The sequence below is a fragment of the Pseudorasbora parva genome, chromosome 7, assembly GCF_024679245.1.
Source record: "Pseudorasbora parva isolate DD20220531a chromosome 7, ASM2467924v1, whole genome shotgun sequence".
Lineage (NCBI taxonomy): Eukaryota > Metazoa > Chordata > Actinopteri > Cypriniformes > Gobionidae > Pseudorasbora > Pseudorasbora parva.
In genome coordinates, this window is record NC_090178.1 from 2909510 (window position 1) to 2922975 (window position 13466).

A 13466-nucleotide genomic window follows, 5' to 3' on the forward strand; every position below is an offset into this window, starting at 1 on the left:
AACTACAATTTATAAACCAACTATGAATAAATATAAATGTATATCCATTTTGGGGATTTCCGCCTGGATTTGGCCTACCCAAATTGAAAAGCTACGCACACGCGCACACACACCACACTAAGTTATAAACACCTGCTAAAAGTTATAAACATGTAAGTATGTTGTCTATATACAACATATAAAATATAAACATGTACATTTATGGGGGTTATAAATTCATTTTTGAAAGTGTGTAACTCAGGCCTTGTGTGCTCTAGGACCCTGCAGACAGTTTGGGCTGTTTCCACTAAATTACAGAAAATAGTGGAAAAAATAAGTTTGTCTGTGTCGTGTCGTGTACAAGATTTATTCAAATAGACCCTTCCCAACTATCCCTAAACAAACTGCCTTAGATAATGATTACACAGTTATAGTACAAATGAATCAATAAAAAATAAATTAAATATACAGAAACAAATAATAAGTCATAAAAAGTAAATAAAATCAAAATAATAATAAACCACAATCAAAAGGTGTAACAGTGATGCATCAGTAAGCTACATACACCATGCATATTTACAAAGGTACCGAGCATCTAACACCATGAAACCACCAAATAGAAAGGTGTGTGAAAAAAAAGAGTACGTAGTTTTAGGTAGGGGTGTAAGAAAATATTGATACACGTGAATATCGCGATATTATGTTTGGCGATACTGTATCGATTCTCAAAAACGCTGTATCGATATTTATATATTTATTTATTTATTTACATCCAAGATTCGTGGCTTTGTGTTCGGATTAAACCAGACTGTATAACACCCGACCGCTAGATGGCAGTGTTATCTCAGAACGTATAACGGACCCGGTGCTGGAGAAGCGCAAGGTGAAAGTGCGTGCATCACTAGTGCTTACATCAGCAAACCCAGCTCTCAAGACGATAGCATTATTCTGCTCCTGCAGTATACAGAGCTGAAGTGTGGACTCATGTTGGCTTCAGCTAAAAAGAAGCCACTAAGGAAATCGACAAGAATCATTTTGTTTGCAAAATAGGCCAAGTAATAATCTAATACTCGGGAAACACATTGAAACAGAGAGCTCGCTTAACATCCTGACGTCACCCGCGCTGCTGAGAAGCGTTTCGATAGAATGTCCTGCACGTTTTCCTCTCAGTAACAAAATAAACACACTCCAAAACTGACAGCGGTGGCAGGAGAACGAAAGATAATAGCGATGTGGATATGATGACCAGTAACTTTACTTGAAATAGCACTTTTTTAAAATAGACTGCTTTATAGAAAACCGCTTTAGGGTCCGATCACACAGAACGCGTTTTTCAGGTTCGAAAATGCGAGGCGCACTAAAATCCACTAAAGTGCGCTTTAATGTTTCTAGGCAACCCCCGAATCACCTGTACTGTCAGTCAAATCAATGTAACGGTCAACACAACGGAAGGCCCGCCGCTTCATTCATTAGATTGGACAACAGAACATAAGCGCGATGATGTTGCGCGCTTTTCCGCTCAGAGTGGACTTTTTTCAACTTCATGCGCTCCTTCAAAAACGCGAGGCGCAGCAAGCGGTTTAAACGCGAGGCGCCCAGGGCGCATAAGCAGCGCGCATAACGCTCTCTGCCAAACGAAATCCATTCAAAAAAGGCGCCTCGCTGCAAAAACTCGTTCTGTGTGATAGTAGTAGCCCTACTGTGTTAAATATAAAACAAACAGTCATTCAGTCATGAAATGGACTGCTCTTTCTGTTGTTAAATAGCCACTGCTATACTGTGAACCTTTAAAACATTTACACACTAAGAATCCTGCAGTAACTTTACATTTCCCTCAACTTAGATTGCACATTGCATATGATTAGTGATATAAATTATACTGTATTAATTAAATAAAATACTTTGTCTTGTGTTTTAGGCTTATGGTTGTGTTCTTTATTCTTTTAAATTATAAAAAACAAAAACACACAAAAAAAGAAATATCGCAATATATTGCCTCTCTTACAATATCGCAATATATTGCAATATATCGTATCGTAACCCCTGTATCGTGATACGTATCGTATCGCCAGAGTCTTGGCAATACACAGCCCTAGTTTTAGGACGTAGTATAAGTAGGCGAATTGGGACGCAGCATTGGTCTTCCTTTCCTGGGGCGGTCCCCATGTGAGCCCGTTTCTTTGTAGTGCTTGATGGTTTTTGTGACTGCACTTGGGGACACTTTCAAAGTTCTCCCAATTTTCTGGACTTGACTGACCTTCATTTCTTAAAGTAATGATCGTTTTTCTTTACTGAGCTGCTTATTTCTTGCCATAATACAAATTCTAACAGTCTTTTCATTAGGACTATCAGCTGTGTATCCACCTGACTTCTGCACAACACAACTGATGGTCCCAACCCCATTTACAAGGCAAGCAATCACACTTATTAAACCTGACAGGGCACACCTGTGAAGTGAAAACCATTTCAGGTGACTACCTCTTGAAGCTCATCAAGAGAATGCCAAGAGTGTGCAAAGCAGTAATCAAAGCAAAAGGTGGCTACTTTGAAGAACCTAGAATATGACATATTTTCAGTTGTTTCACACTTTTGTTATGTATATAATTCCACGTGTGTTAATCCATAGTTTTGATGCCTTCAGTGTGAATCCAGAATCCGAAAACTCGAAAACACTTTGAATGAGGTGTGTCCAAACTTTTGGTTTGTACTGTGTGTGTGTGTGTGTGTGTGTGTGTCTATATATATATATATATATATATATATATATATATATATATATATATATACATTTTTAAAAACTGCAGTAACAAAATAATTCAAATATTGAATGGTATCATAAATTATTTTGTCTATTGTTCATCGCAGCGCTACATTTAAAAGACACATCAGTGAATGAATGAGTAATGTGTAGCGATTGTCTGATGCTATTATAGAAACATGATTCACATGAAAGGAATAATCACACAGACTCATTGAAGAATGAAGTATCAGTGACGGAAAATGAGGCGGTGATTGATTGGCTGATGGCGGACAGCAGCCGATCAGATCAGTCCAGAACGTCTCGCTGCATTAGTGGAGATCCGTCTGACTCTGGGACCTGCATCAACATGCACTCGCACAGACACATTTACAGGAGCTTTACATGACGGCGGTACTGAATGCTGGGAAATGTCGAGCAGGCTTTGATTTGAATGCGTGCTGAGCAGAAACTGTGTGTCCTTCCTATCCACTACAGATACAAGAGCGAACGAGAGGAGAGCGGCAGGATTATAAAATAAAGCTCACACAACTCGATTACGCTGATAGCATCAGTACACAGTCCTAACTCTCTCTCACACACGCATGCACACACACACACACACACACACACACACACACACACACACACACACACACACACTGGCCTTTCCCCAAAACCTATCCACCACACACACACTGCCCCTACCCCTAAACCTACCCAACTCACACACTGCCCCTACCCCTAAACCTACCCATCTCTCTCTCACACACACACACACACACACACTGCCCCTAAACCTACCCATCACAGGAAGCCTTCTGCATTTACTTTCTCAAAAAAACTCCTCCTGTGTGATTTATAAGCCTTTTGTAAAGTGGGGCCATGGGTAATGTCCTCATATTTCACCCTCTCCTGTAATACCTGTGTCATACCCATGTCATTATACACATTTGTGTCCTCATTTCACAAAAACAAGCACAGACACACACACACACACACACACACACACACACACACACACACACCCACCCATGGCCCAAATAAACCCAAGCCTGACCAACTTGAGAAGAATCATTGGTGAACTGGGACAGTCTCTGATTTCAGGACTGCCCATTACTGTCACTCAAATGCCTCAGTTTTGTCTAATTAAACAGTTTTATAATTTAGTCAAATCATTACAGTAGTGTAAATATGACATTAGGTGTGTGTGTGTGTGTGTGTGTGTGTGTGTGTGTGTGTGTGTGTGTGTGTGTGTTTGACTCACATCAATGATTGTCCACTGTTCCACCACGATAGCGTCGAATGCGGGCGCGGCGCTGGAGTCCTCCACAGCCTCCTGGAACACAAACACACTGTCCACGGTCCGGAGGAGCAGATCTGCAGAAGAAGAAGAAGAAGAAGAAGGTCATCAGCCGAATCATACAGACACAGGTGGGCCGCCATGCACTCTTTCGTCTGTCATCCATCCAGCCATCCATCCATCCATCCATCGCTTTATACATCTATCGATCGTTCCATCCATCCATCATTCTATCTTTCAATCTATTGATCGTTCTGTCCATCTATCTTGTTCTATCCATATATTTATCTTCTATTGTTCTATCTATCATCTATCGATCATTCTATCTATCTATTCTTTCCATCTATTGATCGTTCTATCTATTATTCTATCAATCTGTCTATTCTATCCATCTATTGATCGTTCTATTTATCGGATCTATCATCTATTGATTGTTCTATCTATCAATCTATCATCTATCTATTGTTTTATCCATCTATTGGTTGTTCTATCTATCAATCTACCCATCTGTCTATTGATCTATCATCTATTGATTGTTCTATTTATCTATTCTATCCATCTATTGATCGTTCTACTTATTAATCTATCATCTATCTATTGATTGTTCTACTTATTAATCTATCATCTATCTATTGTTCTATCAATCAATCAATTGTTCTATCTTTCAATCTATCCATCTATTGATTGTTCTATTTGTCATTTTTTTTGTTCTGTCTATCATCTATTTTTCGTTCCACCAATCCAGTGTACTATCTATCGTTTTATCTATCTATATAATTTTAAAGTGTCATTCTGTCTGTCTGTCTGTCTATCAATCCTTCCATTTTTTTCAAAATAGCTTCTGTTTTCTGTTGTTTTTATAATTTTAAGCTTGACAGACACTGTTATTGTTGGAAAGGAGCTACAAGATTCTTCAAAAATTCTCTTTTCCCCTGCAGAATGAATAATAATAGCATAAGGAACGACGTAAAGGTGAATAAATAATTTTCCATTCTTGGGTGAACTATTTACTTGTAGTAAACCTGGAAATGTGTGTGGGAAGTGTAAGTTAAATGTACAAAAGCTTAGAAAGAGTGTGAATTCTGGGTGATAAAAACATAACTAGTGAGAATATGTGCGGAAGAGGAAATCATTTGAAATATTTCAAAGAAAAGAAAGAGTGACAGAGACTAATGAATGACCAGCCTAATTAACCAACACATCCATATTGGAATGTGGAACAATTCCGGTGAAATAAATAAAGAAAGAGCTGCAGATTTTAATGGCCTGATGTCGCTGCCGCCCCATGTGGTTCCTGCGTTTGGCCCTGTTTTAGAGTGATCTTTATATATGGGGGGATAATAAGCTCTGCTGAGTATTGAAGACGAGCACCGGGGCGTCTGGGAACCGGCACTCATCCCGTGTTATTTCTGCTCAGTGTCCTCTCGTGGCCCAAGAGCTTCCTTATTACTCTTCCTCCATTTACACACTAATACTGTTTGTGCTGCCCCTGTCTGCTCCAGATTACATTATAGAGGGACTGAGGGATGGGACGGCCCTTGACTGGGCCTGACGGGAAAGGGTTTTTCTCTGGAAAGGGAGGGGAGTGCTGTCTGTCGCCTGCACTCTTCCATCAAAAAAAAACGATTTAAGACGGCACTTACTCTATTGAGGCTAGTGTTGTAGTCAAGACCACCTAAACCCAGACCAAGAGCAGACCAGCACTTATTATAACACCCCTACCCATTTTGATTTCAGCAAATCAGTTCAAGCAACCACTGACAACGTGATTAATATTCATAAACCCAACAACTCAATCCTTAGTGCGGTTTATATTGTTATTAGTAGTAGAATTCGTAGTACTATTATCTTTATTAGTATAATGTTTGGTTTAGTTTTTTTTTTTTTTTTTAAACACTAAATGACTAACCATCTCTTACGATCTTCAGTTAAAATGAAAAATATGCATTCATACATTTCCATTCGTACATGATTACCAAGTTTTAGTTAAAATGACTAAAGTTCTATCATTAAATCATTATTTTTTGTAATCTGGAGACTAATTTGGGATTATTACTTTTGCAGTTTGCACTATTTTTTGTGCAACATGAGCTAAATGAATAAATACAGAATCTGTGTTTACATTTCAAACTTGTTTTCCAGCACAGTTGCATTATTTAAGCATTACCTGTACTTTTACAGGAGTATACCTGCAACTTTTTAATTTCTGAAAAGGCTGGTTTTTGGATTAATTGTTTTTATTATTTTTTTATGTATTATAGGGGACTATTTTTTTAATGACGGGTACGTTTTGCTTTAGGTTATTGTTTGTTTTTCTGAGGCTCTCAGCCAAAAAGATGGGGAATGGTACTACATTTATCGTCATTGATATCGTTATCGCAATACCAGAAAATATTGTGATACTTTTTTTAGTCCATAGCCAGCAAAACATTGAATAATCATTTTGTCTAAGTCCCTTGCATATGGTGTCATTTTACTTCCTTTTCCGGTTAAGAACGTCTTGGGCTGTTTCGCCAGTGTAGTGTAAATGCAATTATTACACGGCTCTGTGAAATACTTGATTCTGATTGGTCAATCGCGCATTCCAGCGGTACGTTATTTCCAGATAACACACACCGCTCATCCGGGTACTGCGAGTTATCTTGACCGGTTCTACTTCTGTGCTTAACGCTGGCGCCATCTTGTGGCTTAAACAGCCGTGGGTTACAATGGAAGACTTCAAGGCAGGTTTCCTTTATAACGTTTTTAATATAGATCTTTTTCTGACACAAACGCATCGATTCGAATCAGAAGGCTCTATTAACCCATCGGAGTCGTGTGGAGCACGTTATTTGACGGACAGCTGCATTTTTTATGGACTTCACCAAATCTGAAATGTGTATCAAGACCTGCAGTGTGAACGCACCCTTATAGGACTCGGGATTTTATCTCAAGACCACAACTGCAAGGATCTCACTAAATCACTGGTGCATTGTCTGATTTAACATCATTAATGTGATTTGATGTAAAACTTACTGTTTAAAATGCAATCAATAACCTATTTGTAATGATTTCTTCCGTTACTGTGCTACCGGGTTCAAAAGCAATGCAGCATTGTATCAAAATCTGCAGCTTCCGCCATAGTTGTTTACGCTCTGCACGAGAGATGCGAATGGGTCGCGTCATCAACATAGGCCTTATCGTTATTATCGCGGGAAGACAAATTCTTATCATGGGGATAATTTTAGCGGTATATCGCAAACGATAAGATATCGCCCATCCCTAGTCTGCTCTTTTCTACACACCTTTATAGGTCAGCAAAACATTTCTCTCATAAGGCGGAGAAAAAGAGGAGAGCCCTCGACAGGGTTGCCAGGTTTTCACAACAAAACCTGCCCAATTGCAACTCTAAACTGTGTTAAAGTAGCCCAATTCTGCAGGAAAGCCGCGGGTTTGGACACAAAGGCCCTTGATCCATACCTGTCAAGTATCCCGTTATGGCCGGGAAAGTCCCGTATTTTACCACACTTTCCCGCCGTCCTCCCGTATTAGTATTTTCCTGTAAATATCTTGTATTTTAACCTGCGTTATTAAAAAATTATAATACTGGAGGGAAAAAAAACCTTTCCAATCTGAGCTCTGTAACTAGCCTCACGATAGCTGCCGTCTGCAGTAGCCTACAGTACTGTCGCGAGGTTAGTGTGTGAGCTCAGATGACGAGTGACAACGCGGGAAAAAAACAAAAACAAAACCGAGACGGATGATGGGCGTAATGATAGAGACGGAAGGCACTCCTGCCAGTAAACCCAAACCCTCGTGTAAATACCGGGATCAATGGGACAGCGAATGTAATTTGTCTGAAGAGGAGCAGGTGGGGGACAGTCACGCGTTTGGTAAGTTTTGTAACTGCGACTTCAGCATCTCACATCCACATCATGTGCGACAGCGGAAGATCTTTTAAAGTAACGGTAACCACTTATAATGACAATGTAAAGAACTAAAGTAATTGCTCACTAAATATGCTCTGCTCTTGACTAAATAACTTCAGTACCTTTAATAAGGATTAATCTGTATATAATTCAAATATTTCCTACTTGTTAAGTTGTTATACAAGTAGGAAGAGCACAGGTACAAATTAAAAGTATTATTAGGTATTATTTGATACCCAAAATTTGACAGGTATGCCTTGATTGCAGTTCGTGTCCACCTGAGTTGACGTCATTCGCCTCCGTCCCTTTTCAATGACCGTCCACTCGCGTTTACTGGGAATATCTGATTGGACCTCTTATGTAAAAATGATTTATTATCTGTAAAATGATCTGAGGATATCGGAATCCATGCATTTTTTTCCTGCTTACACGTTCACACATCATATCCGATCTGTGCTAGCCTGGATGACAGTTGAACTTAGCCCCGCCCACAACATTTTTAGGTTTGCGCGGTTCGGTCTGGCCTCTCTCCATAGAGCAGTAATTATACCCGAACAGAAACTGTTCGGACCAATGAAATCATCAGGGCGGGCTTTAGACGATGACGGACAGATGATCAACAGGAACGTAATCATCACGTCATCAAAGGGGCTTGGGTTATATTTGATCGAATCCTAAACGGAGAGCTTGTTTGTATATGCATCACCTTCACTATTTCTCTCAAAGATGATGATCATGTTGGGTAAGTACTCTGTGTATCATTAAATTATTTTCTTTTTTTACAACACCGGCAAAGACTGTTTATTCCAGCGTGTGTGCAGACAGGGTTGCCAAGTTTTTACAATAAAACCCGCCAACTACTAGCCCTAAACAATAGCTTTTTGGGGGGTTCTCCGGGGAAAAAATGGCGTTTGAGGGGTAAAATGTGTTATTTTGGCAAGGTTTCCTGCTAAAATTCACACTCATGGGTCTATATATCACATAATAGTCGCTTCAACCCGCGGACATAGAAAACAACCTGCAGAAAAAACGCGGACTTGGCAACACAGTGCAGTTGAGCTCTGTTGACATTTGACAGCTAGCATAATGCGTCGCTCTGTTGCTCTGATTGGTTGTTGGTCTATCCAATTGAGGTCTTTCTTGGTTCGGTTGAAACGGCCCTATAATCACAGCCCAATGGAGCAGCAGACTCGTATTCTGACTAGAGTTGAGTATGATCACGTCAGGCTAGATCTGTGCCACATGAGAGGAAAAAATCGGCATTGGGTCACTTGAACCATGCAGTGGTTAAATGGGGCCTAAGTCTGAGACCGAGACAAGACCTTCAGAAAATGGTTCTCTGGAAAGGGAGGGTAGCGGTGTCTGTCGCCAGCACTCTTCCATCAAAAAAACCTGTTAAAGACGGCACTTACTCTATTGAGGCCTTTCCATCTGGGCCATTGTTCTGGCCACCATGCATCAGATGTTCCCACTTGGGATCGTAATTGGAAAAGTCCACTTGGGAGATTGGCTCTGCTGTTGAGCTCATCCAGACGGACGGCGATGTCTCAGGTGAGCGAGTTCGACAGGGTCTTTTCTAGACACGCCAAATGTGCACTCAATAAGCCGGCGGGCCTGCGAGAGGCCGTTTATGGAGATTGACGACCGGGAGATTGTCCGTTTGATGGAGTGAGACTGCAGGAATGTGAGGAGTTAGTCTGGCCAGGTCATCGTGACTGACTGATAACGTTTAGGAGGGAGAGTTGCTAATGCTCAAGACAGCTTATGTATATTTCACAACCCGGGACAGACTGAGGTCGGAGGATCTCCGCATGAAGTGTCAATCATGATCTGCAGTAAAGCGTTCTTTGCAGACGTTCATTTCAAAAGCACTTATGTTAAAGGGGATGTGTTCGAGTTTTAAGGCCTAAAGTCTGTCCATGCATCGGTCTGTCTATCCTTCTATCGTTCTTTTCAGTCATCTGTATCTATCCATCCGTCTGTCTATCGGTCTATTTTTCTGTCAATCTATCGTTCTGTCTATCATTCTGGCTAGTCATCTGTATTCCATCCATGCATCTTTCTGTCTATCATTCTATCGTTCTGTCTATCATTCTATCGTTCTGTCTAGTCATCTGTATCCATCATCCATCTATCTGTCTGTCTATCTATTGGTCTATCGTTCTGTCTATCATTCTATCGTTCTGTCTAGTCATCTGTATCCATCATCCATCTATCTGCCTGTCTATCTATTGGTCTATCGTTCTGTCTATCATTCTGGCTAGTCATCTGTATTCCATCCATCCATCTTTCTGTCTATCATTCTATCGTTCTGTCTATCATTCTATCGTTCTGTCTAGTTATCTGTATCCATCATCCATCTATCCGTCTGTCTATCGTTCTGTTTATCATTCTATCGTTCTGTCTTGTCATCTGTATCCATCCATCCACCCTTCCATCCATCTATCCGTCTGTTTATCTATTGGTCTATCGTTCTGTCTATCATTCTATTGTTCTGTCTAGTCATCTGTATCCATCATCCATCTATCTGTCTGTCTATCTATTGGTCTATCGTTCTGTCTATCATTCTATCGTTCTGTCTAGTCATCTGTATCCATCATCCATCTATCTGTCTGTCTATCTATTAGTCTATCGTTCTGTCTATCATTCTATCGTTCTGTCTAGTCATCTGTATCCATCATCCATCTATCCGTCTGTCTATCTATTGGTCTATCGTTCTGTTTATCTTTCTATCGTTCTGTCTTGTCACCTGTATCCATCCATCCACCCTTCCATCCATCTATCCCGTCTGTCTATCTATTGGTCTATCGTTCTGTTTATCTTTCTATCGTTCTGTCTTGTCACCTGTATCCATCCATCCACCCTTCCATCCATCTATCCGTCTGTCTATCTATTGGTCTATCGTTCTGTTTATCTTTCTATCGTTCTGTCTTGTCACCTGTATCCATCCATCCACCCTTCCATCCATCTATCCCGTCTGTCTATCTATTGGTCTATCATTCTATCGTTCTGTCTTGTCACCTGTATCCATCCATTCATCTATCCTTCTGTCTATCTATTTGTCTATCGCTCTGTTTATCATTCTATCGTTCTGTCTAGTCATCTGTATCCATCCATCATTCCGTCTGTCTATCTATGTCTATCGTTCTTTTTATCGTTCTGTCTAGTTATTTGTATCCATCCATCCATCTATATGTCTGTCTATCTATTGGTCTATCGTTCTGTCTATCATTCTATCGTTCTGTCTAGTCATCTGTATCCATCCATCAATCATTCTGTCTGTCTATCTATTGGTCTATCGTTCTGTCTATCATTCTATCGTTCTGTCTAGTCATCTGTATCCATCCATCAATCATTCTGTCTGTCTATCTATTGGTCTATCATTCTATCGTTCTGTCTAGTCATCTGTATCCATCCATCAATCATTCTGTCTGTCTATCTATTGGTCTATCGTTCTATCGTTCTGTCTAGTCATCTGTATCCATCCATCAATCATTCTGTCTGTCTATCTATTGGTCTATCGTTCTGTCTATTATTCCGTCCAGTCATCTGTATCCCATCTATCTATCTTTCTGTCGGTCTGTCTATCTTTCTGTTGGTCTATTGTTTTGTCTAGTCACCCATTCGTCCATCCGTCCGTCCACCCACCCAGAATGCCACTGGTGTTCAGAATGATTGAGCGCTCAGAAAAGGAGTGACATTTAGCTTCACTGTGAACGTGCCCTATAAGACCAGGTTTGCGTATTAAGCATATAAAAAGGATACATTTTGATTTCACGTTGACTTTAACATTTAAAAAATGAAGCTCTTCACTTTTGCGTGCGTGTCATTCTCTCTCCCTCATGGACCTGTTCAAAAGCTACCATTCATTCTCCGGTCCTTTTGTGCATCTGGAAAATGACAGTGGAGGTATCTCCAAAATCCCTTTCATAGCAAGATAATACCTTATTGGAAATTCATACGCTGAATATATCTGTGCCTTCGTGGTATCTGAATATAGGCAGAACAGCATGAATAGTCAGGCGCATGAATGTGTCACAGCTGCTGGTGCATATTCTTTTCTGAGGAAGGGGAAATTCGCTCCGGTGCAAAAGTCAGACAAAAGAAACCTTTTAGTCAACATCGTTGCCGTCTATTCAGCAGGAGCTAAACCTGGAAGTGTGATGAGCATGTGGCCCACCGTGTTGCTCTCCTGTGGAGCGTATGAATCTTTAATTGCAATGGTGGCGTTGAGCTGAGAGTGCCGAGATCTGCAAATTCAGAACTGGCCTGATGGATGCCACTCACACGGGCTTCCATCGACGCCACACCCATCGCATTAAAACTCGACTCCTGCCTCCCACTTTTACTCACCATGGAAACCCGTCTCTGAGGGCAGGAGAGGCTAAAGGAAAGCTTCTTTATAAAGGACATCCTCCTGGACAACTTCAATGTCACTGAAGCAAAGCTAGACGAGGGCAAAGGCACAAGTAAATCAGTGGAGCAGAACGCCACACCAACAGCATCGACAAAGAGCAAAATCCATCAGGAGACTTTAAGCCTCCACAAACCCCCCATCCACCCCTGGACCGGTGGATAAACTCATATCAAAGCCTCCTGGAGGGCAGTTTGTGAAGATGGAGGACAAGGCCGTGCCACCCGCTGATCTCCTAAGACTATCATTTTGATCTGCTATCAAATCGTAGGACAAATATCACAAACCCTGTCAGGAACACGTCCAGGTCATATTTCAGCCCCAAAACCAACAGAAAGAAATATGAAATCTTTAACAACATGATCAATCAATCAATCGACTTTATTTATATCACGCTATTACAATGCCGATTGTTTCAAAGCAGCTTCACAGTGTCAAACAGGACAATATTGCAACAGAATTTGATTTGGCTGTACAGTTGTTCTGGAAATGTTATCAGCTCATTTTAATTTATCATATAGCAACAATGTTGGCAGATCAGTATTTTAGTTTATAGAATTAAAAGACCTAATTAAGTAATTGTAGTTGTATATTTAGTTGAATAACTTGGATCATAATGTTAGTGTCCCCAACTGAGCAAGCCAAGCCAAAGGCGACCAAAGGAACCCAAACTCCATCAGGGCATGACGGAGAAAAATAAACCTTCAGTTCTCCTCTGGCCTTTTAACACACAATATAAACAAACATTTATATTGGCTGATGATGCCTATTTTAGGAACATTTTTACATTTTTATGACAATTAAATCTCATACCCTCAAATTAAAGCTAAAAGTCTGCACATCTTCGTTTCATTTCAAATCCATTGTGGTGGTGTATAGAGCCAAAAAGATTAGATTCGATGTCCCAATATTTATGGACCTGACTATATTTAAGGGGCTCTGTGTGTTGTCACTTTCATACAATCAATGAAAACTTTACAGATGACTACTATATAACAAATATAAATCTGAAAATAATGCTGTATGAACTAGGGATGCATCGATATGCACATTTTGGCAAGTTTATTGATATAGCACATTTCATACAAAATGGCAATTCAAAGTGCTCTACATATAAATTAATTA

At 40.2% G+C, this 13466-nt stretch overlaps 1 protein-coding gene and 1 long non-coding RNA gene across 5 annotated transcripts in view; one reads left to right on the plus strand and one right to left on the minus strand.

Annotated features, from left to right (window-relative positions):
* The window catches only part of LOC137082536 (raftlin-like), a 176352-nt gene that overhangs the window by 33102 nt on the left and 129784 nt on the right, over positions 1 to 13466 (minus strand). For all 3 annotated transcript variants that reach the window (XM_067447778.1, XM_067447779.1, XM_067447777.1), the window contains exon 7: positions 3984 to 4096. In XM_067447778.1, the coding sequence (XP_067303879.1) occupies positions 3984 to 4096 (113 nt within the window). The remainder of the gene's footprint in view (positions 1 to 3983; positions 4097 to 13466) is intronic.
* The window catches only part of LOC137082541 (uncharacterized), an 89019-nt gene that overhangs the window by 31597 nt on the left and 43956 nt on the right, over positions 1 to 13466 (plus strand). For both annotated transcript variants that reach the window (XR_010906357.1, XR_010906358.1), the window contains exon 2: positions 4016 to 4150. This is a non-coding gene — a long non-coding RNA (uncharacterized lncRNA). The remainder of the gene's footprint in view (positions 1 to 4015; positions 4151 to 13466) is intronic.